The sequence below is a fragment of the Lampetra fluviatilis genome, chromosome 2 (assembly GCF_964198595.1).
Source record: "Lampetra fluviatilis chromosome 2, kcLamFluv1.1, whole genome shotgun sequence".
Taxonomy (NCBI): domain Eukaryota; kingdom Metazoa; phylum Chordata; class Hyperoartia; order Petromyzontiformes; family Petromyzontidae; genus Lampetra; species Lampetra fluviatilis.
In genome coordinates this window covers 8,761,781-8,782,277 of record NC_136276.1, presented here as the reverse complement: position 1 = coordinate 8,782,277, position 20,497 = coordinate 8,761,781, and the positions used below count along the sequence as shown (strand labels likewise).

The following is a 20,497-nucleotide window of genomic DNA, read 5'->3' as shown; positions in this document are numbered from 1 at the left end:
CTCCTCTCTGCACTGAGCTACGCACACGCCAGGACATTCACACACAAGTGTTACACGTAGGCAGCCCCACAATAAAAACGCGTACAAATCCATAAGTACTCGCGCATACGCCCGCAAAGATTCCCCCGTACAGTCTTAACAGGCTATTGGGGCAATTACTGTTGGCGAGCACCTATGAAGGCTGGGGGGCGGGGGTGGTGGTGGGTGACCAGCACCACGCCTGGCTGCCGTTGTCCCCCCTACCTAGGCGAGAGCCATGACCGGCTAAAATATTCGCCCCCTTTATTGGCACACACCGCCCAAAATACACAGAGACTGACGCTCCGCACAATCCAAACCCACCCCACTCCCACACACCACGCACACTACCCCACCCCCTAACACCCACCACCCACACTACCCCACCCCCTACCACCCACCCACACTACCCCACCCCCTACCACCCACCCACACTACCCCACCCCCTACCACCCACCACCCACACTACCCCACCCCCTACCACCCACACCCACACTACCCCACTCCCTACCACCCACCCACACTACCCCACCCCCTACCACCCACACACACTACCCCACCCCCTACCACCCACCACCCACACTACCCCACCCCCTACCACCCACACCCACACTACCCCACCCCCTACCACCCACCCACACTACCCCACCCCCTACCACCCACACACACTACCCCACCCCCTACCACCCACACCCACACTACCCCACCCCCTACCACCCACCCACACTACCCCACCCCCTACCACCCACACACACTACCCCACCCCCTACCACCCACCACCCACACTACCCCACCCCCTACCACCCACCACCCACACTACCCCACCCCCTACCACCAACCACCCACCACCCACACTACCCCACCCCCTACCACCCACACACACTACCCCACCCCCTACCATCCACCCACACTACCCCACCCCCTACCACCCACCCACACTACCCCACCCCCTACCACCCATACACACTACCCCACCCCCTACCACCCACACTACCCCACCCCCTACCACCCACCCACACTACCCCACCCCCTACCACCCACACACACTACCCCACCCCCTACCACCCACACTACCCCACCCCCTACCACCCACCCACACTACCCCACCCCCTACCTCCCATACACACTACCCCACCCCCTACCACCCACCCACACTACCCCCCCCCCCCCCGTCACACGCCGTGAATCACCACACAGCCGTGGGAGCGCATGGGCCCCGGCAGTGCCCCGGCCAGCGCCCAGACGCCGGAGCGGGGGTCGTACGCCTCCACGCTCTGCAGGTAGGCCCCCCGCTCGGCCGAGTAGCCCCCCGTGACGAGCAGGCGTCCGCCCAGCGCCGCGCAGCCCCCCTCGAGCCGCCGCTCCACGGTGACCCCCCCGGGGCGCCACTCTCCGCGCTCGGGGTCGTACACGTCCACGTGGGCGCTGTGGCCCCCCAGCACGTAGATCAGGCCCCCCAGCACCGCCGAGCAGAGGCCGTACTCTGGGAGGGGGGAGGGAGGGAGGGGTTGAGTCGGGTGGCATTCGGGGGGTGAGTGTGAGATGCATAGCAGGTGAGCGGAGTGGGAGTTTGCTGTTGGGAGAGCGATTGCCTCCCAGCTGCCCAGTGGCGTCCTTCGCGAACCTCCTCCGCAGAGGCCGACCGTGACACCGCCGGTGCCGGTCACCGGGAAGGTCGCTTAGCTCCACGTCCTCCTGGTGCCGCGTCAACTCCATCTCGATCCGGCCAAACAGAAGCTGACTGGGCACGCGGTCCCTGGGCATGCCGGGCTACGTGACCCAGCCAACGCAGCCTCGCCTGCCAGAGGAGCTCACCGATGGGAATGTATCCAGATCGTTCAAGGATCTGTGAGCGCACCGCACAATCTAGCCTGGTTAAACCCGGAGTGGACTTTAGTCAGGCCAGCATGAACGTTTCAAACTAGCACAGGCGTTCCTGTATAATTGGGTCGACGTTTCGTGGGCATTGAGAAGTGCGTGCATAACTCGCAGCGGAGAAGACCCAACCACAGAGCTTTGTTTGGAACGGCAGGCCAAGCAGCTTCCGCGCGCCGTTGCGCAGATGATGTAACTAACTGTATGTATACACACACAGACACGTGTACTGAATACACACGCTCGCACGTATGCAAAAACACACCAACACATGCAAACATTCGATTTGCAAGTCTGAAACCTGAATCTTTGCATTCGTGCAGAGAGTGCGAGAAAACCAAAGATAGCTAGCCTGCCGCTGCGATGCGGTGGGAACTCCATGGACACCGACTTCTCATTGATGAACAAACCACCAGAGGTCTACAAGGGTTAGAGTTGGGGTTAAAGTCAGGGTGAGAGTGAGTGTTGCGTCATGATCGAGGTTAGGAAACACCACGTGTAATCTAAAGTCACCCTGTGCGTGGTGGATACGAGAACTTCCTACGAGTGCCTGCGTGAGCTCACACAGCGGCACCGCGTTGAAGAAGACATCGAGGAGGTGGGGGGGGGGCAATCGCACTCATGAACCGGTTCATCTATTGACATCGATTCTCATGCCGACGATCCGCGAACAAAATGCATGACCGCGTTTCTGATGCACGCTTTAGGCTGACGAATGAAATTGAACGAGGCCAGCAGAGAAAACTAAATAATTATCTCGCTCGCTCGCTCGCTCTCCAGCGAGGGAGAGAACAGTGCAGAGGCGCGCGAGGGGGAACCAGAGGCGAGTGACATGAAGGGCAGCAGCAGGAGCAGCAGCCAGGCGATGAGCCGGCGCTACCAAACAATTGTCCAAGCTCTGCAGTCCTCTACATGCAGTCTGTTCTCCGATATCGCGGCAATTGCTTTCCTGAAGAACACCGCGTTTATTGGAAAAATCGCGTTATAATAAATAATATATGCGGTAAAGCACAGTCCGCGATAACACGCGGGATGCGTAACGCAGGGCAAACAAAGACTGAGGCGCTTGGGTAGATCTATAAGGATCCAGCAGCATCCCACTGCCGTTGTGTGATGCTCCACCGAGGCAGCCGCACAGCCGCTTGTTCCGACTCGGGTGACGTAGTTCTGTTCACTCGATCGCGTTTTATCCAACTCGCGTGATGAAAACACGCTTTTATACGAGAACAGACTGTCCTAACGCGTTATTTGTATCGGCCAATGGGACAGTACACATGAGACTTGACAATACAGAGGGCAAAGTGCAGACAAGTCGGACAGAAGAACACAAGTTGACGGACTACACCGATGAGATAAACCGCGGCGATGAGAAAGATCATACGGACGATTATACAGGCAGCACAAATGCGACAGTTCAATACAGAAAAGACAAATGTGACCGGCAGGATCGATGTGAAACAGAGTACTGCGCGCTCGCACTGCACAAGCAAAGACATACCCACACCTGCTTTTAGATAAATGCGTGTATGTAGGTGCTGACTGGACACAGAATCAATGATGGAATAAAACCATGACCCCCCCAAATTGTGAAAATTAATCTAACTAATACAAGCTAGTCGGTTGCTGGATGTCGAAACCGACCGAGAGTTTTCATGTAATTCTAGATTTGAAGTTTTCGTGACTGCAAGGATCCATAATCTTTGGTTCTGTCGGTAAAGTCACGTCGGTGAAAATAAAATAAAAATACCGATATAATCACTTGTCACATACAGCTCTCTCTGCCCACTGCAGTAAAAAAAAAATGTTACTGTTGGTTCCCACCTGATGACGGAAGCCTCCAAAACGTCGTAATTCAGTTATTTATTTATTTATTTCCACATACGTGACTTTACCGCAAGAACCAAAGATTATAGTGTTCATGTACAGCACTGGAACAACGCTGCTAAAAGTGTTCACTCTCAGAAACACCGTGGGGCTGATGGGCCGAGTACAATAGTGTACGCAGTACAGCCGTACCCCCTATTTACGTCTCCCCATTTCACGTCGTTTCGCGAGCACGTCGTCGCTTTGCCAATGGCACCGCTAACCGAAAATGCGTCGCCTCAACCCCGCTACTTACGTCGCTGACAGCATCGCCCGTCCTCTCTCGTTATCCGTCGCCTCCTCGGCTCTTCGCCTCCACCACCCTCCCCTGTAAATCGCTTTGGATTTACGTCGTTTCGATATACGTCGTCGCAACTTTGAGGAACGTATCCCCCCCCCCCCCCGACGTTAACCGGGGTATTGCCGTACTTGTGTTCATTAACCTTTGTAGAGAGACGGATATGTTGAATGAGACGTCAGTCACATGATCTATTCGTAACTGCTGGCGGGCTGAGGTGAGGTGGTGGTCATGGGGTTGGTGAATCTTTACGTGCCCCCTGCTCACCCCCCGCTCCTCACCACGAGCCCGCCACCCTCTGTGGGAGCCGGTGAGGCGCGAGTGGCTCGGAGCGCACACACGCACGCGTACGCACGCACGCACGCACACGCGCACGCACGTGCACACGCACACGCGCACGCACGCACGCGCACGCGAGCACATACATCGTGTTCCCTCAGAACGCGACACCTTATGGAAAATTCATCAAGAGCGCAGCTCAGTGTGGAGAACCTGACACCCACTTGAGGGGCACGGTCCGTTTGCTTAGGGTGTCCGTGGTGTGTCTGCGCGTGCCGTTATTGTATCTGTGTGCGCTATTATTGTTTGCGGGTGTGTGTGTGTGTCCATGATATACGAGTAGCGTTGCCTGTTCGGTCATAATTATTAAATGATAGGTCATTAGCAGCCCTTTGTCAATTCACTGCCGATAAAGGCTGCCACGTGCTGCGTGCAGGTCACGAGGGGGTTTGTTTCACCATGAACTTAACCACGTGGGCCAGTGCGGCTCTTCGCCGTGCCGCACCGACCATCATCGGTTCAGATTTCACTCGCCACTGACGTTGCCCGTGGCTGGAAACTGAACTCGGATCGCTAGGTTCAGTCCAACAAGTGCAATAAAATAAACTATAAGCAATTTTGTTATACTTCACCAGGGAAGTGACAGAACAGGGGAGAGAAGGGCCATCTGGATGAATGCCTGGCAGCGAGAAGAGAGGCAAAGCGAGGTGGTAGCAGTGGCAAAACAAACAGCATTTGCACAACTCGACCAGAAGCTTGACAGCAGAGAAGGCGTGAAGATGGTATGCCGTTTGGCAAGAGCCCGAAAAACCAGGGACATCGACCATGTGCATGTCGCGAAGAACAGTGACGGACGAACAATCTTGGATTATATACATGTTAGAGAGAGCTGGAAAGAGTACTTTGAGAAGTTGCTGAATGTGGAAAACCCAAGACGCGAAATGGTTGAGGAACATCAAGGAATTGAAGTAGTTGCAGAGAAATTTCGATTTAAAGCTTTCGTGACTGCAGGGATTCATCTTCTTGGTTCTTTCGGTAAAGTCACTTTACCGAAAGAACCAAGAAGATAGTTGCAGAGACTATAACCAGAGAAGAGGTGGCGGAAGCTCTGGGGAGCATGACACATCAAAAGGCAGTGGGGCCAGATGAGATCCCAATTGATGTGTTTAAATTAATGGGAGAAAATGTGTGTTTAAATATTGATGGGGCTATTTGGGAAAATCTGGATGGAGAAAAAAATGCAGGGTGCGTGGAGAGAGAGAGTACATTGGTTCCCATCTTTAAAGGGAAAGGCGATGTACAAGAGTGTGGGAACTACAGAGGAATAGCATTCAGTCAACTCATCAAAATCTCTGGGGAAGGATCATAGAGAGGAGACTGAGGGAGCTGGTGGAAATTGGCGAGAGTCAGTTTGGATTCGGACAGGGAAGGTCAACAATGGATGCGATCTTTGCACAGAGTGTAGATGGAGAAGTCCAGAGAGAAGAGACGGGGCCTGCGTGTGGCGCTTTCTGATCTAGAGACAGCGTACGACAGGGTGCCTAGAGAGCTCATCTGGTGGTGTATGAGACAGAGGTGTGGACTCGAGTCATGTGACTTGGACTCGAGTCAGACTCGAGTCATGAATTTGATGACTTGCGACTCGACTTGGACTTGCATAACAATGACTTTGTCCCACCTATGAGATGTGGACTCGAGTCATGTGACTTGGACTCGAGTCAGACTCGAGTCATGAATTTGATGACTTGCGACTCGACTTGGACTTGCATAACAATGACTTTGTCCCACCTCTGGTATGAGATGAAGTTTTCCTGAGGCATATGTGCGGCTGATCCAGGATATGTATGAAGGAGGGGACATGCACGTGCGAAGCAGCTGTGCGATCTGATAACTTTCACGTCAAAGCGGGAGTGAAGCAAGGTTCCGCCCTAAGCCCCTTCCTGTTCATCCTGGTGCTGGGCACACTGACGAGATGTGTTCAGAGGGAGCCCCCCCCCAACTGTATGCTGTTTGCAGACGATATTGTGCTATGTGGTGAAAGCAGAGGGGTAGTGGAAGATGATTTGAAGATCTGGGTGCAAAAGATTGAAGGGAATGAGTTGAGGATCAGTCGAACAAAGTCTGACGGTGGTGAGGCTGGTGCTGTTGTATGGGGCCGAGTGCTAGGGCACAAGAAAGAGGGAGGGCCAAGCTATGGCAGTCACAGAGATGAGCATGTTGCGGTGGATGTTGGGTTTAACAAGGACGGACAGGGTGAGAAATGAAGAAGTGAGAGGAAGACTCAAAGCGGTAGAAATCACAGAGACGATAAGAGAGAAAAGGCTCTGGTGCAATTCGGTCATGCGGAGAGACAACAGGAACATTATGTGGGTCAGCAGGTGCAAGTGATGCAAGTGGAAGGAAACAGATCAAGAGGAAGGCAGCAGAGGAAGAGGTGGGGGGCGATGCGGTGCGATCGGACACGGTGGCCCGAGGAGCGTAAAGAGAAATGGCGCAGGACAGGGCAGCGTGGAGAAGGTTGGCAAGGACAGCGGACCGCTGACGAGTGGGACACACGCGTGGAAGAAGAAGAGGGAAGGCCCACTCAGCTACGTAGCTCTTTTTCAGAAGCGACCTCGACCATGAATGATAGCTCAACGAAGTGGCTTATCACGTGCACATTTTTAGTAGCTAAATACTTTAAACGCACGTTGATTCTAAATGTAGAGGGAAAAACGGGTGGAACTGGTGAAAAATCCACGCAACCACGGGGAGCGAGACATGCAAACTTCAAATATACAGGTATCATCGGGTTCGGGAACGAACCCACGACCTCCTGCATACCAGGCGAGGTAGTTAACATCTCGTCACCATGGTGCCCCACTGCGACACCGCTTCACTCCTCATAATCGTTATTATGATCATGATCATCATCATTTAAATTGCCGCCCCAATAATAGGTTGAACAGCAAGACACATCGTGTTTGTCCACGATGATGACGATCATGGATTGACGGGTGATGGTGATGATCATGACCACGATGAGGATGTTGATTGAGGATGCCACTTTTGCCGATGGTGATGGTCATGATAATGGGCCAGCAGATGTGATAATCCTGCGATGATGTTTATGATAATGTTAAATAAGTTGACCAACTACCATGATGGCTATGATATTGATAATAATAAATTAACCACTGTTTGCGATGATAATGATGGATCAATGATCGTGATTGGGATGATGATGATGATACCGGTTGATTGATCATGACGATGGGTTGAGCAATGATCACGATGATGATGATGATGATGATAATCATGATGGATTGACTGATGGTGATGATGATGCTGCTGCTGGAGGTACCGGGATGAGGGCAGGGAGTGAGCGAGCTCCACTGGTTCCGCTCCGCGTGGTGGGCCTGCACGTGTCCCAGTGAAGACCCCCCGGGGCAGCCTGAGTGCCCCCCAATCACGTAGATGCAGTCCCTGAACGAGCACGCAGTCGCGTTACCCACACCTGGGAGAATAAACACAAGAACAATAACAAAGATCTCACGTTTAGCCCTTACCAAACAGTTGGGGCAAGTGCTGTTTGCGAGCACCTATGAAAGCCGGCAGGGCACACGAGCGGGTGGGTAGCCAGCACCACGCCCGGCCCCTTTGTCTCCAATGTTTACACACTGCACCGGGTTACTCATTTGAGGCTGAGTCAACCTAGGGGAAGCCCAGGATCCGTTCAGATAATAGAATCGTGACTGTACACCCAAGACCACAGCGCTAACATGTATAGCACATGCAAACACAACACTTACATACAACACTTCCACATGCACACGACCAACGCATACGTGTAACACTGAACAAACTCGATTACATTGTTGTGAAAGAGAGATTTTTGGCTCAATGGGCTTCACTCGGGAAATAAACGTCTGATTCTTCTCATGTGACACCATGGGCAGTGCCGTGGCTAGCGGTAGCGCGTTCGCCGCTTGTTGCAGAGATTGGCGGTTCTAATCCGGAAGGCCGCCCTGGATATTACTGCAGGAGTAATGAGAATAATGTCAAGCCAAACTGTCTTTTTTTTACCAGGTAAGGCCTACTGAGCTCTCTAGCTCATTTTCAGAAGCGACTTAGCAACAAATGATGTCTCAACAAAGTGGCGTATCGTGTGGAAATGTATAGCAGCCAAATATACTCTAAACGCATGTTGATTCTAAATGCGGAAGAAAAAAACCGGGGGAACCGGAGAACAATCCACGCGAACACGGGGAGAGAGAGCATCGAAACTCTTAATACACAGGCGTCAGGGTCAGAATCGAACCGACGACCTCCTGTCTAACAAGCGAGGTAGTTAACATCTCGCCACCGTGGCGCCCCACGCGCCGTTTGCTGCACAATGGCCGACACAACGGTCATTGCGTTGTCGCCGTTATGATCCAAATTGGAAACACTTACTGAATTGGGAAACGGTGAAATCTTAGCAACATCCTCCTAAAAAATATTTTCATACTCAGCAAGAATGTGTCCTGGGTCAACAAGCGTCAACGTGTATGTATGTACAGTGTGTTGAACTTATTTTACACCGTACATAGCCAACCGTGCTAATCGGAGGTGCGGGGGAAGGACAACAAACTAGACACAAAAAATAGTTCTGGAAAAATGAGTTTTCAATCTAGACTTAAAAGTGCATAGCTGCAGTGGCTTCGTATTAAACAACAGTAAAAACGTTTTCCAGAGCCGTTATCTGACACAAGGGTGAAACTATGGCCTTACGACACCACGTCATGATTCATTAGGAACCGCGTTCTGCAAATTAAGTGACCGTTCTTTTGAGACAGCAGCCCCCGTCCACGAGAAAAGTCGAGTTTTTCCACCGCTAAATTCAGAGAAGCTGAGCACCGCGCCACGCTGGGGTGAAGCGAGGGGAGATTCTGTGACGTTTGCACGTCTCATATTTACATGGAGACGGTGGAAAAATCCACGACCCGATGCGGCCTCCCAACATCAACAATCTCCCACTGACATCATCGGCCGTCAAACAACACCATTACACCCCCCCCTGTCCACCATCAACAACGGCATTGTTGGAATAATCAGCGGGCTGTCAATATCAACCCATTCACATCAGCGCCACTGTGATCACTGTCAAAGGCCATTCCATCATCTTCTTCTTCGTCATCATCGTCATCACGTAAAAAATATGCTCAACCTCACTCATAGCGAAAGAAACATCACATGCACACACGTACCATCAACAAATCCATTAGCACGGTTAGCACCGTACGGTGCGAAAGAAGTTCAACAACCTGTACATACATACATCACCACTGTTATCGTCCCCAATAATTATTGATGACAATCAGCGGCCTATAACCACTCACACATACCATGTAACCCACCCCCACCCACCCCTCCCCTAGAGAGCACGAGCTCTCACCGTGCTCCATGCTCGCAATGGCCGTCCACTCGCGCTTCAAGGGGTCGTAGCGCTCCGCGTCCCTGGCGGGGGCCCCGTCCCTGAACCCCCCCATGGCGAACACGCATCCGAGCGCGCTGGCCGCGCAGTGGCAGTAGCGCGGCAGCCCCATGGGCGGCCCGGGGGTCCAGCGGTCTCGCTCGCAGCTGTAGACCCAGAGCGAGGCGAGCGCCTCCTCCACGCGCTCGCCGCGGTACCCTCCGCTCACGAACACGCGCGCCCCCAGCGCTGCCACGGCGTAGCTCTCAAGCGCGCGCTCCGGCAGCGCGGCCCCTGCACTCCACGCGTCCTGCCCGGGCCGCCACGCGTGCACCTCGGCCAGGGGCCGCCAGTGGTAGCCGCCCACCACGTAGAGCTCAGCGGAGCAGGCGCGCTCCACGCGAGGGCACGGTCCCAGCACGGCCGCGCGCAGCGCCGAGCGCAGCGCCTCGGTCGTGGACGCAGCGCCCGCGGCCGCTGTCGCCAGCGCCTCCTCCAGCGCGGTGTCGAGGAGCCGCAGGTTCACGCCGATCTCCAGCAGCTCCGGCAGCAGCGCGGCGCGGCTGCCCGGGTCGTGCGCCACCCACGCGGCCAGGGCGCCCAGCAGCGCCTCCTCGCTCGCCACCTCCAGGTCCCGGCGCGAGAGGAGCGCGCGCAGGCGCCGCGCCTCCAACTCGGGGAACTCGTCGCCGGCGCAAACCTCCTGGAAGGCGGAGGCGGAGAGGCGGCGCGACTCGCGCTCCAGGCGGCGGCACGCGTGCGTCTCGGCGAAGGCGAGCAGCCCCAGGCAGTTGGAGGGGTCGAGGCGGCGCACGAGGAAGCGCTCGCACGCCGCCTTGACGGCGCCGAACTGCAGAAGGTCGGCGGCCGCCAGGAGGGACTGCACGTTGCGCTCCGTGATGGAGACGCGCGACGTGTACGCGAAGCGCAGGAGCGTCTCCATGACGTCGGGCTCCACGGCGGGCAGCACGACGCGCGAGAAGCGTCGCTCGCGCATGTCGGCCGTGAACATCGCGTGGAAGTAGGCGCTGCAGGCGGACAGCACGGCACGGTGGCAGCGGAACGAGCGGCGCGCGGCCGTCGTCGGGGACGGGGGCGACGAGGGAGATGGATGGTGAGGTGGTGATGCAAGAAGAGGAGGAGCAGGAGATTGTTGCTGCCCGCGGCACTCCAGCGTGATGTCCGAGAAGAGGCCGTGCTGGTAGAAGGAGTGCAGAGCGCGCAGCAGCTCGCGCGGGTGCTGCGCGCACGTGTACGCGTACGCGTACCCGCCTCGCTCCGGCTCAGGGCCTCCCCGGGGCATGGGGTCGCCGGGGCCGCGGCTCGGCATCGCGGGGTCGAGGCGGCGCGGCGGCGTCGTGGGGACCTGCGGTGAACGGGGAGGGGAGGGGGGGCAGAGGCAGTCAGGGACACGTTCGCGCACCGGCAATCAGGAGCCAGGCAGGCAGTACAGCACTCGTTCTAGATTTGAAGCTTTCGTGACTGCAAGGATTCATACTCTTAGTTTTTTCGGTAAAGTCACGTAGGTAAAAACAAATATTATTTATTTTTATTAATTTTAATTTAAAATTTTTACCTACGTGACTTTACCGAAAAAACTAAGAGTATAGTGCAGCACTCGGTCAGTCGACCGAGACGACGCAGGTGCTCGGCGATCAAGCAGTCGGGAAGAAGGCAGCTGTGCGGTCAGAAACCAAGGCAGTTGGGATCCCCGGCCACTGTGGCACCCACCCGGGCAACGAAGCGCCTCCGTGTCGACAGCCGGTCAGTCAGCAGAGAGCACTCCGCCCGCGGGACGGCACCCAGCCCGCTCCCTCTCGCCCACTCGGGCAGGGAGCGCGCACGGGCGCGCGTGTGCGCGTCCACGCGGCGAGAGGAGGGGGAGGGAGGGAGGGAGGAGGGTTTAGGGAGGGAGGGAGGAGATTGGTCGCCGTAAGCGCGACTCGAAACTAAACACAATGGACTCATCCCCGTCACATGTTTGCCCGTGTCTGTTTGTTCCTCTTGTTTGCTCCGTCATTCGCGCTGCTCCGTGCACGGCAGTGAGAGCTTGCGCGCGTGCGGCTGTTTGTGTCTGTGGAGATCCTACGAAGGACTTACCTGTGCAAATGCGTGTGGCTGTGTAAATAGGTCGATTTTTTGTGTTTGTGTGGAGGGCCAAATATTGGAACGAGGCGTGATGCCTGCTTATTTATGAAGGCCGGGACGACGCACGAGGGGGGGGGGTGATATGGCCAGAACTTCGTCCGACCGCCTTAGTATCCCCAGTGGCGATGTTTGCATAACGACTCATTCACGTCGAGTTGACATAGAAGAGGCCCATAACCGGTTGAGATAATCGCCACTGATTTTAACTGTGTCCGGGAATCGGTGCACGAATGACTCTTGCCCGAACAGCCTGTGTGGGCTTTACGGGGGATCTTTGTCTCGTGGGGAGCGGTGGTGTAGCGGTTAGCGCGCTGCGCTACGAACCCGGCGACCCGGGTTCGATTCCCGCTCACAGCCAACACCAGTGACGATTATCTGAACCGGTCCTGGGCCTCCCCTAGGTCGACTCAGCCTCAAATGAGTACCTGGTGCGGTGTGTAAACATCGCCACTGGGGAGACAAAGGCGGCCGGGCGTGGTGTTGGCCACGTACCCCCTCGTGTGCCGTGCCGGCCTTTATAGGTGCTCGCTAACAGCACTTGCCCCTAGAGTCTGTTAAGGCTATACGAGGGATCTTTATCTTTGTCTGAGGAGCGATAGCGTGCGGGGTTTAGCACTGCTCCGATTCCCGGACACAATCAACATCAGTGGTGATGATCTCAACCAGTCCCGGGCCACCCATATATCGACTCAGTCTCGTATGATTAGGCCTACCTGTTGCGAAACACAACATCAGTACTAGGGGTTGACGGAGGAGGCCGGGCATGGAACGGGGGACGCATCCATCCCCTCGTATGCCGTGCGGCCCTTAATATGTGCTCGCAAGAGTCTGCACGGCTATCGGGGGCCTTTGTGTGCGTCTGGGTTTCGCTCAAAAGCGCAGAACCAAATGCAAAGTGACGGACTTCTTCGTTCAGTCCTTGGTGACCAGGCTCCCGAGATGAACTCGCCACACTTGATCACGATTATCACTCTCGTGTTGAAATCCCTCCTCAATGCAATCACCGTCTATCACGGTCCGGTGCAGATTCCACCCCGTCTCACGCCTGCACACCAATCGATATCGTAGCTTCATCTTCGCGGCTGTCATTGTCTTGGACGCGTTCCCCTCCTTTGGCCGCCACTTCGTCACCGGTCTCGTCCGGACGACACTTGAGAACCTGGGTACAAAGACCAGGATCTCTGCGGTTACAGCTCGGCGCTGTGAACTCTGAAAAGAAGTCCAAATATGCTCTTGTTTATTCGAGTGTTCGTGTAACCAGGGGACACGTGGCCACGCGTAAATAAAAACAAAAAATTCTTCACGCGACTTTCTCGCTTGCTCAATACCACGGTGGCTCAAACAAGATTGAGCCACCGCAACGGGGAGGGTTTCCACAGATCTGTGAGAGCTTTTAACAGACGACGAGACAAGAAGGCTCACATGATCGAGTCTCTCACCTTTCTGAAGGCGCCTACCTCAGCATTTTCTGGCTGTGGGTGTTCCACCTGATGATGATCGCTTGTGTTGCGATCGAAACGTCGTGAGTTGTTTTATTTAATTTTTCTACCCACGTGACTTTACCGAAAGAACCAAAGGGTATGGATTCCTGCAGTCACGAAAGCTTCAAATCAAGACAAAAATCAAACTTTTACATTCTAAGAGCTGGATTTATCGCGTGCAGGAAACACTCATTTAATTTTTCGATTTAAAGCTTTCGTGACTGCAGGGATTCATCTTCTTGGTTCTTTCAGTAAAGTCATCACGTAGAAGGGAAATAATAAAATAATAACAATAAAACATAATAAAATACAATTCTCACGACGTTTCTGCCACAACGCAAGCAGCCGTCCTCAGGTGAAGAACAGGGCTGTCGGAAAGACAGCGTCTCATTTAATGTGACGGGTGTTTTTTTTTGTCTGCACCATCAGCTCGCTACACTTGAGAACCCTGTTTCATCGCAGATGGCTCGAGCTCAGTTCGAACCCAGGAACTCAGCGATGCGGATTCGGTGTCTCTGACACGGCCAATGTCAACAATGAGAGACAGAGACCCAGCGCTTGAACCCAGAATCTTAGCGATGCTGGATCAGTCTTTCTAACACATCCATTATGAACCCCATGGGAGAGAGAGAGAACCAGATTCAGGGCTAAACCCCAACATCTCAGCAGCGCCGGCTGAGTGCTCTCACACGGCTGTTATGGATCTTTTTATCCACTCGCCAACATCAACATCTGGCGCATTAACGCACAAATATTTCGCGTTTGCACTCCGTGTGAACATAGCGTCGTTGTTACCGTGAACCCACATGCATTTTAGCACAAGCCACACTATGTTGACTATTGGCTCACGCGTATTCTAACGCCAGTTATTGGCTGTCTTACAGCCGTGGTTCGACACACGGGGGAGGGGACGTGATGGGCGACGCGATGTGTTTTCAATCAGTCTTAGCGGAGATTAATGTATCACTATATATTCCGAGTCGCTGCTAGATTGCAGTATGGACGTGATTAGTAGCCAAGGCATAGCGCGAGGGATACTTGATGTGGTGTGCCGGGTGCAGAATTTCTCATTGACTGGGTCGCCAACCGGCCATCTCTGGCTAAAGTTCAGCGCTGCGTCTTGGAGCGTAATCAATGCGGGTCGTCACGTGGTCAGCACCACTCGCGCGCCTGTGATCCAACGCTTTGGGGTTGGTGGATCACGCAACGATTCGCAAAACTCCCGTGCACGCAGGCGCTGCATCTGAACCGGCGTGGGGATGTGGGTTTGTGAATCCGTCCGTAGGGGGGAGCTTCACGTGCCACCCACTGTATTCCGACTCCTCCGCACAAGAAACATATTCACTCAAAAGAGAATTGATCATTTTTGAAAAAGATCTGCACGATGATTATGATCGGGCAATGATAATGAGGACGCTTGCTGTGCCAAAGATGACGCTGCTAGTGATTGTCCAGTAATGATTAATGTGCTAATGAAGTGGAAGGTCGAGTGAAAAATTATGGCGATGATGGATTGGTGAATAATGATGATGATGATAATGATATGGATTATGATCATTATAAACTGAACGACAACCGTAGTGGTGGTGGTGATGATGAATGTACACACAGAGTAAATAGGTAATGGATAAAATATGTTGAGACGACCAGCGTAACCTCAAGCATGCTTAGTTACACGTGGATAAATAGGTGCTTTGTGCACAGGTGCGAGTGTCAAATTCGGCGCCAGCTATTTAGAAACTCAATCCAACCACACACACCCCCAGCACCCACCCAGAGCACCACCCACAATCGCCACCACAACACACCAACCACAACACACGAACCACTACAACCCAACCACCACCGCACCCCAACCACACACATTCTCCCACAAACAACCACACATCGCAATCACCACCACGACACAGAACCACAACAAACCAACCACAACAAACCAACCACACACCCTCCGCCACCACAACCCACACAGCACGATCACCACAACACACGAACCACAACAAACCAACGACAATTCACAGCACAACCACCACCACCATAAACCAACCACACGCCCCCGCTCCGTCACCACCCACAGCACAACCCCCACCCCCACTACCATCACAAATCCACCACCACAGTTCAGTCGCAAGCTTCTTCTTCATCGTTCGTATGATGATGGTCGACGCAGAGGCACAACCACAATGTCACGTTCAGGTGGTCGAAGCCAGACAACCGCGTCAGGAGCAGCGTAGAGTATCATCGCTTCGATGTCTCCAGTCACAAGACACCAACCACGCACCACAATTCAACCACACACTCTTCTGAACTACCCATGGCCAACCTCCTCACTCCTAGCCCTCGTCCCCCACTCCTCTGCAATCGAAGTGGACAACCTCCACCTGCACGCCCTCTGTTCCACCGCAGTTCAGCCATCACCTCTTCCTCCTCCTCCTCCCCCTCGTCCTCTTCCTCCTGTTCCTGTAGCGTCACCTCTTCATCCACCTCTTCCGAAGAACTCATGACGCCGTCCCTGTTGCGTATCTCTCCGCCAGTGAGGAGCGTATCGAGTGTTCCCTGATGAGGTGAGCTCAGCCTCTCCTTCCTCGCCTGCTTGTTCGACTCTTCTCTCACTCGCACCCGGCTCTCCGAACTCTCCCCTCGCTCTCCAATCTCTCTCCCCTCGCTCTCCAAACTCTCCGCTGTCTCTCCCCTCGCTCTCCAAACTCGCTCCCCTCGCTCTCCAAACTCTCCGCTGTCTCTCCCCTCGCTCTCCAATCTCTCTCCCCTGTCTCTCCCCTCGCTCTCCAAACTCGCTCCCCTCGCTCTCCAAACTCTCTCCCCTCGTTCTCTCTCGACTCTCCCCCGCGCTGTCGCCACTCGTCCCTGCCACCCAGCCCGACGCGGCACGCGCCGCGCGTCGCTTCCACATTAGGAGCGGTGGGGAGATGGGAGGAGAGAGCGATGGGGAGATGGGAGGAGAGAGCGGTGGGGAGAGCGGTGGGGAGAGGAGAGAGCTGCGGGGAGAGGGTAGGAGAGGACTGGAGGGAGAGTGGAGGAGAGCGGTGGGGAGAGTGGAGTGCAGTGGAGAAAGGGGGGTGCAGAGCGCGTAGGGGAGAAGGGAGAGAACCCTTATAGGGAGCGGAGGCCACGCTATTTTAAACCCGGGGCCCGAACTGTTGATCACTCCTCACCAGACCGGTGGTCAGTTCACTCGTTCGCTCACTCTTTCATTAATTCACGGACTCACTCGCTCATTCATTAAAAGTCACTCAACGGTAGTACTCACTCATGCAGTGCAGTACTCATATATATGGCAAGAGAGGCTGGGTCGGCTGGGCCACGTAGACCCGCATGCCCAGCCACCGCATGCCCAATCAGCTTCTTGTCGGCCGGATAGATGGGGCTAAACGGGCGCAATAGGCGCTAGAGAAGAGACGGAGCTGATGCGGTGCAGAATGATGTGGAGCTGATTGAACTTGCCGGTGTCAAGCTCGTTCCGTGTGGAGGAGCAACAACGGAGGGCAGGAGAGCGACGCTCACGACAACGAGCGGAGCGCCAGGCGGCTAGAGCGCACAGAGTTTGCACCGTGGCCAACACAGTTGGTGCATCTGCCAGACATCTCAGTCAGTCAACCCATAGCACCTGAGTCTGTTTCGTGCCCTCCTGTCAATGCGGGCCTACGACACTTCACGTGGCCGCAAAGTGCACCTCGAACGCCACAAGCGCCGTGGTGAACGGCGGTTATGTGAATTAAACTGTGGCGAGGCTTCACTGGAGTGGGCCTTCGAGACATAACTCTAACAAGTATATCCTCAGCCACATCGAGATGTATAACTGGATGTGGTGTCCAGGGTTTTGTCAGATGAAAGGGTAAATAACTGTACGTATGTTTTTTTCGTGAGACAATTTAACACGTGTGGCAGACCGGTAATCGATTTCATTTTTCAACGTGAGAAACACGATTTTAACCCTAATCCAGACAGAGCCGGCTTAAATTAAGCCCATACATTTCCACGCGTATTTAGGGTACATGTGTGCGTTTGGGTACACGTGTACACATATATGTGCACACACATATATGTGTACACGTGTGTGTCTGTGTGCACGTGTGTGTCTGGGTACACGTGTGTGTCTGTGTGCACGTGTGTGTCTGGGTACACGTGTGTGGGTGTGATCGTGTCCGTCTCTCATGGAACCGCTTCTGGAAACGTCTTTGCCACGGTGCACTGCAGTGACGTCAGAGCAGTGACACGTTTAAATTATGGATGGAATTGGCTTCACATCCAAATGTCGCAGGACACTTCATCGAAAACAAAGGTGTCTTGAGATTCAGTGAGACTTTCCTGGGCACACACAGTTATGTCGGTGTAACGTCATTAGAGTTATGTAATGACTCGCTCAAGGATAACTATGAAGTCTTTCTAACGATTAAAAGTGCAATATTCATATCTGTCAACGGTTTATCCATATTCTTGTACAGAGAAATTTAGTTTTCAGGTCGATACGGCGTACAGCCCTTTCAATACGAGCAGAAAAAACATGTCTATTTGTTTGTGATTCTCCCTTGTGATGGGACTTTGTAGGATGAACGTTGAGATTTATAAAGGCACGGGGTGACCGATAAGATGTGAATTGGTCTGTAATAAGGAAGGCACTGATAAGGGGCTGACCGGTATGAATATGTATTATGGGTGCCTCCAACGAATTACCACGAAACAAATATAAATTAATAAGACCAAAGTAAAATAACCATAGCCTTGTGCATACGGGGTTGTAGGGAGCTCTAAAGACACACAGAGAGACGCGGAGACAGCTCTAGAGATAGAAAACACGAGTCTCAAATGAGACAGCGGCACAAACAGAGAGAACGAGAAAGGGAGAGATTCGCACGGTTGGCTACGTACGGTACGAAAGAAGTTGTATATACATACAAGAGATAAACACGGCAAATGACACACACGGAGAGATGCGGGGATACAGATACACGTACATAGACGGTACACACAACCTTATGCATGCGTCGTAGTTACACAGGGCATCAACACATCACGTGTTCATCTCTCCCGCCTGTGCCTCCCCATCACTCCTCTTCATCGTAATCTCTCGCTCTATCCCACCACTCTCTCCTTGTCCCCCTTTATCCACCGCGCCTACTACCTCCCCCCATCGCTATCTCTCCATCTCGCTCCCATAGATATATAACTGCCCAATCCGTGCTGTTCATACTTTGATACGAGCATTGCCTTTGGACTTCTGCCTGTTTGCGTTCTCTGGTCCTCACGCTGGTGGGACCAGGCCATGTAGACGGCTGTCTCTGGTGTTGGCCAATCCGTTTCAAAGACAATGCCATATATTATAATCAGAGCATGTTTGTTTGCATGTTTTGTCACAAGTATGTGTGATTAATGGAGACTTGATGCCTTTCAAGAGGTGCTCAGTTTTTTGTTTGAACATCTCAACTCCTTTTTCATTTCCAGAAGCGGTAAAGCCAATTCTTATTGTTTTTCATTGTCTTAATGCTGGCAAAATGTCCCATAGATATCAGCAATCTTTCTGCCCCCCCCCCCAACTCGGACCCCACTGCCCCCCCCATCCCCACCGCATCCCTTCTCTCGTCTTCTGCTCCAGTAAGCGCAGCTGTGACCCGGGCTCTCCCACGTGACCAGAGCCCCCCACGTCGCTCCCTGCGGACCCTCACGGGACACACACAAACCCCTCGGTGCACTGCCACATCCCACCCCGCCGCTCATCGCGTTCACCCTATCACTCGCTCCAGCCAAACCAGCAGTGGAGCACCGCACTCTCCCATCCACCCGTCCCTCCTCGCTTACTCACGAGACAAAAGGCCACGCGTATCGCCTTTGGCACGCTCTCTCTCTCGGGGCAAGTGCTCTAAACGAGCCCCTATATTTGCTGGCACGCGCACACGAGGGGGCCGGTGGCCCCACAGCGTCGATGTTTACGCACCGCACCGGGTACTCATTTGAGGCTGAGTCGACCGAGGCGAGGCCCAGGACGAGTTCAGATATTCGTGACTGGTGTTGGCCGTGAGCGTGAATGGATCTCCGTCGGCCGGGTTCGCAGCGCAGCGAGCTAACCACTTTACCACCGCTCCCCACTGACACACACACGCGCAGAATCCAGCGAACACTCACATCCATCACATCCCGTGCTCAACCTAATCTCCACTCAAGCGCACACCACAATTCCAATCCATCCCGTACCGCACACCAGCTCCCCCCCAGCACCCTCCACCCCTCGTCGCTTTCACTCCACCGCACGAACCCGCAAGGTTCTTGACCAGCAGCGGGGTGGATAAAGCCGCGGCACACTTCGTGTGGACCACATCTCTCTCACTCGTCACCTGCTCCCCACACACCCTCACAGCCCTCTCCTAGCCCCTACACCCCCCATATCCCCACGGGCCACCCTCCTTACCCCCACTACCCTCCCACCCCCACACCCCAGCTTTCATCCACGCGGCTTAATCCTGTAAATCCAAGCATGGAAATTAAATGTTGGCTCCACATTAACATGCACGCGGAATCTACACGAGTCACTTGCACACGCCATGTGCGTACAGTCTGTCTGTCCGTCTGCGTACGCGCGCCTGCGAGGGATTTGGCTCTCGAACGGTGGGGTGAACGTAAAAAAAAATTGCCAGGCCGCACGCCCTAAGCCTCGCGGTGGGCATAGCCTATTCCGTTTTCCCATCCGTAAACTTGAAAGTAGTTTAATTAACAATTGAGTGCGATTTTTCTATATTTTATTATTTCCCCGCGCCGCTCAAGCTGACCGGTATTGCCCCTTGCAACGCACGCGCAGCGCTAAATTCATCAAAGTGTTACGTCCTCTGCCCCCCCCACCCCAATGTGTGCACTTACTACTATAGGTTAGATAGATACTAATATTATAGCGCTTAGATAGTATTATACTGGTAGGAACCTCCTGGTTACACCAGCCCACAGGGGATTATTGTGTCCGTCCGTCGTGCAGGGAGGGGCTGGGTGGGGAGGGGCTGGGTGGGGAGGTTGGGGAGGGGCTGGGTGGGGAGGGACTGGGTGGGGAGGGGCTGGGTGGGAAGGGGCTGGGTGGGGAGGGTGGGGAGGGACTGGGTG

General features: G+C 54.1%; 1 protein-coding gene across 3 annotated transcripts; it reads right to left on the bottom strand.

The window, feature by feature from the left end:
* Positions 1-1,190: 1,190 nt before the first annotated feature.
* On the bottom strand, positions 1,191-19,726 carry KLHL23 (kelch like family member 23). 3 transcript variants are annotated; one of them, XM_078868021.1, is made up of 4 exons: positions 19,665-19,726; positions 9,750-11,133; positions 7,677-7,829; positions 1,191-1,501 (listed from the first exon to the last, which is right to left on the bottom strand). In XM_078868021.1, exons 2-4 carry the CDS (start codon positions 11,095-11,097, stop codon positions 1,191-1,193), a joined length of 1,812 nt encoding a protein of 603 aa, XP_078724147.1. In that variant the 5' UTR covers positions 11,098-11,133; positions 19,665-19,726. The 3 variants fall into 3 exon arrangements, with proteins under 3 accessions (XP_078724147.1, XP_078724130.1, XP_078724139.1); XM_078868004.1 differs by lacking the exon at positions 19,665-19,726 and adding an exon at positions 15,815-16,046; XM_078868013.1 differs by lacking the exon at positions 19,665-19,726 and adding an exon at positions 11,499-11,575.
* Positions 19,727-20,497: the final 771 nt, after the last annotated feature.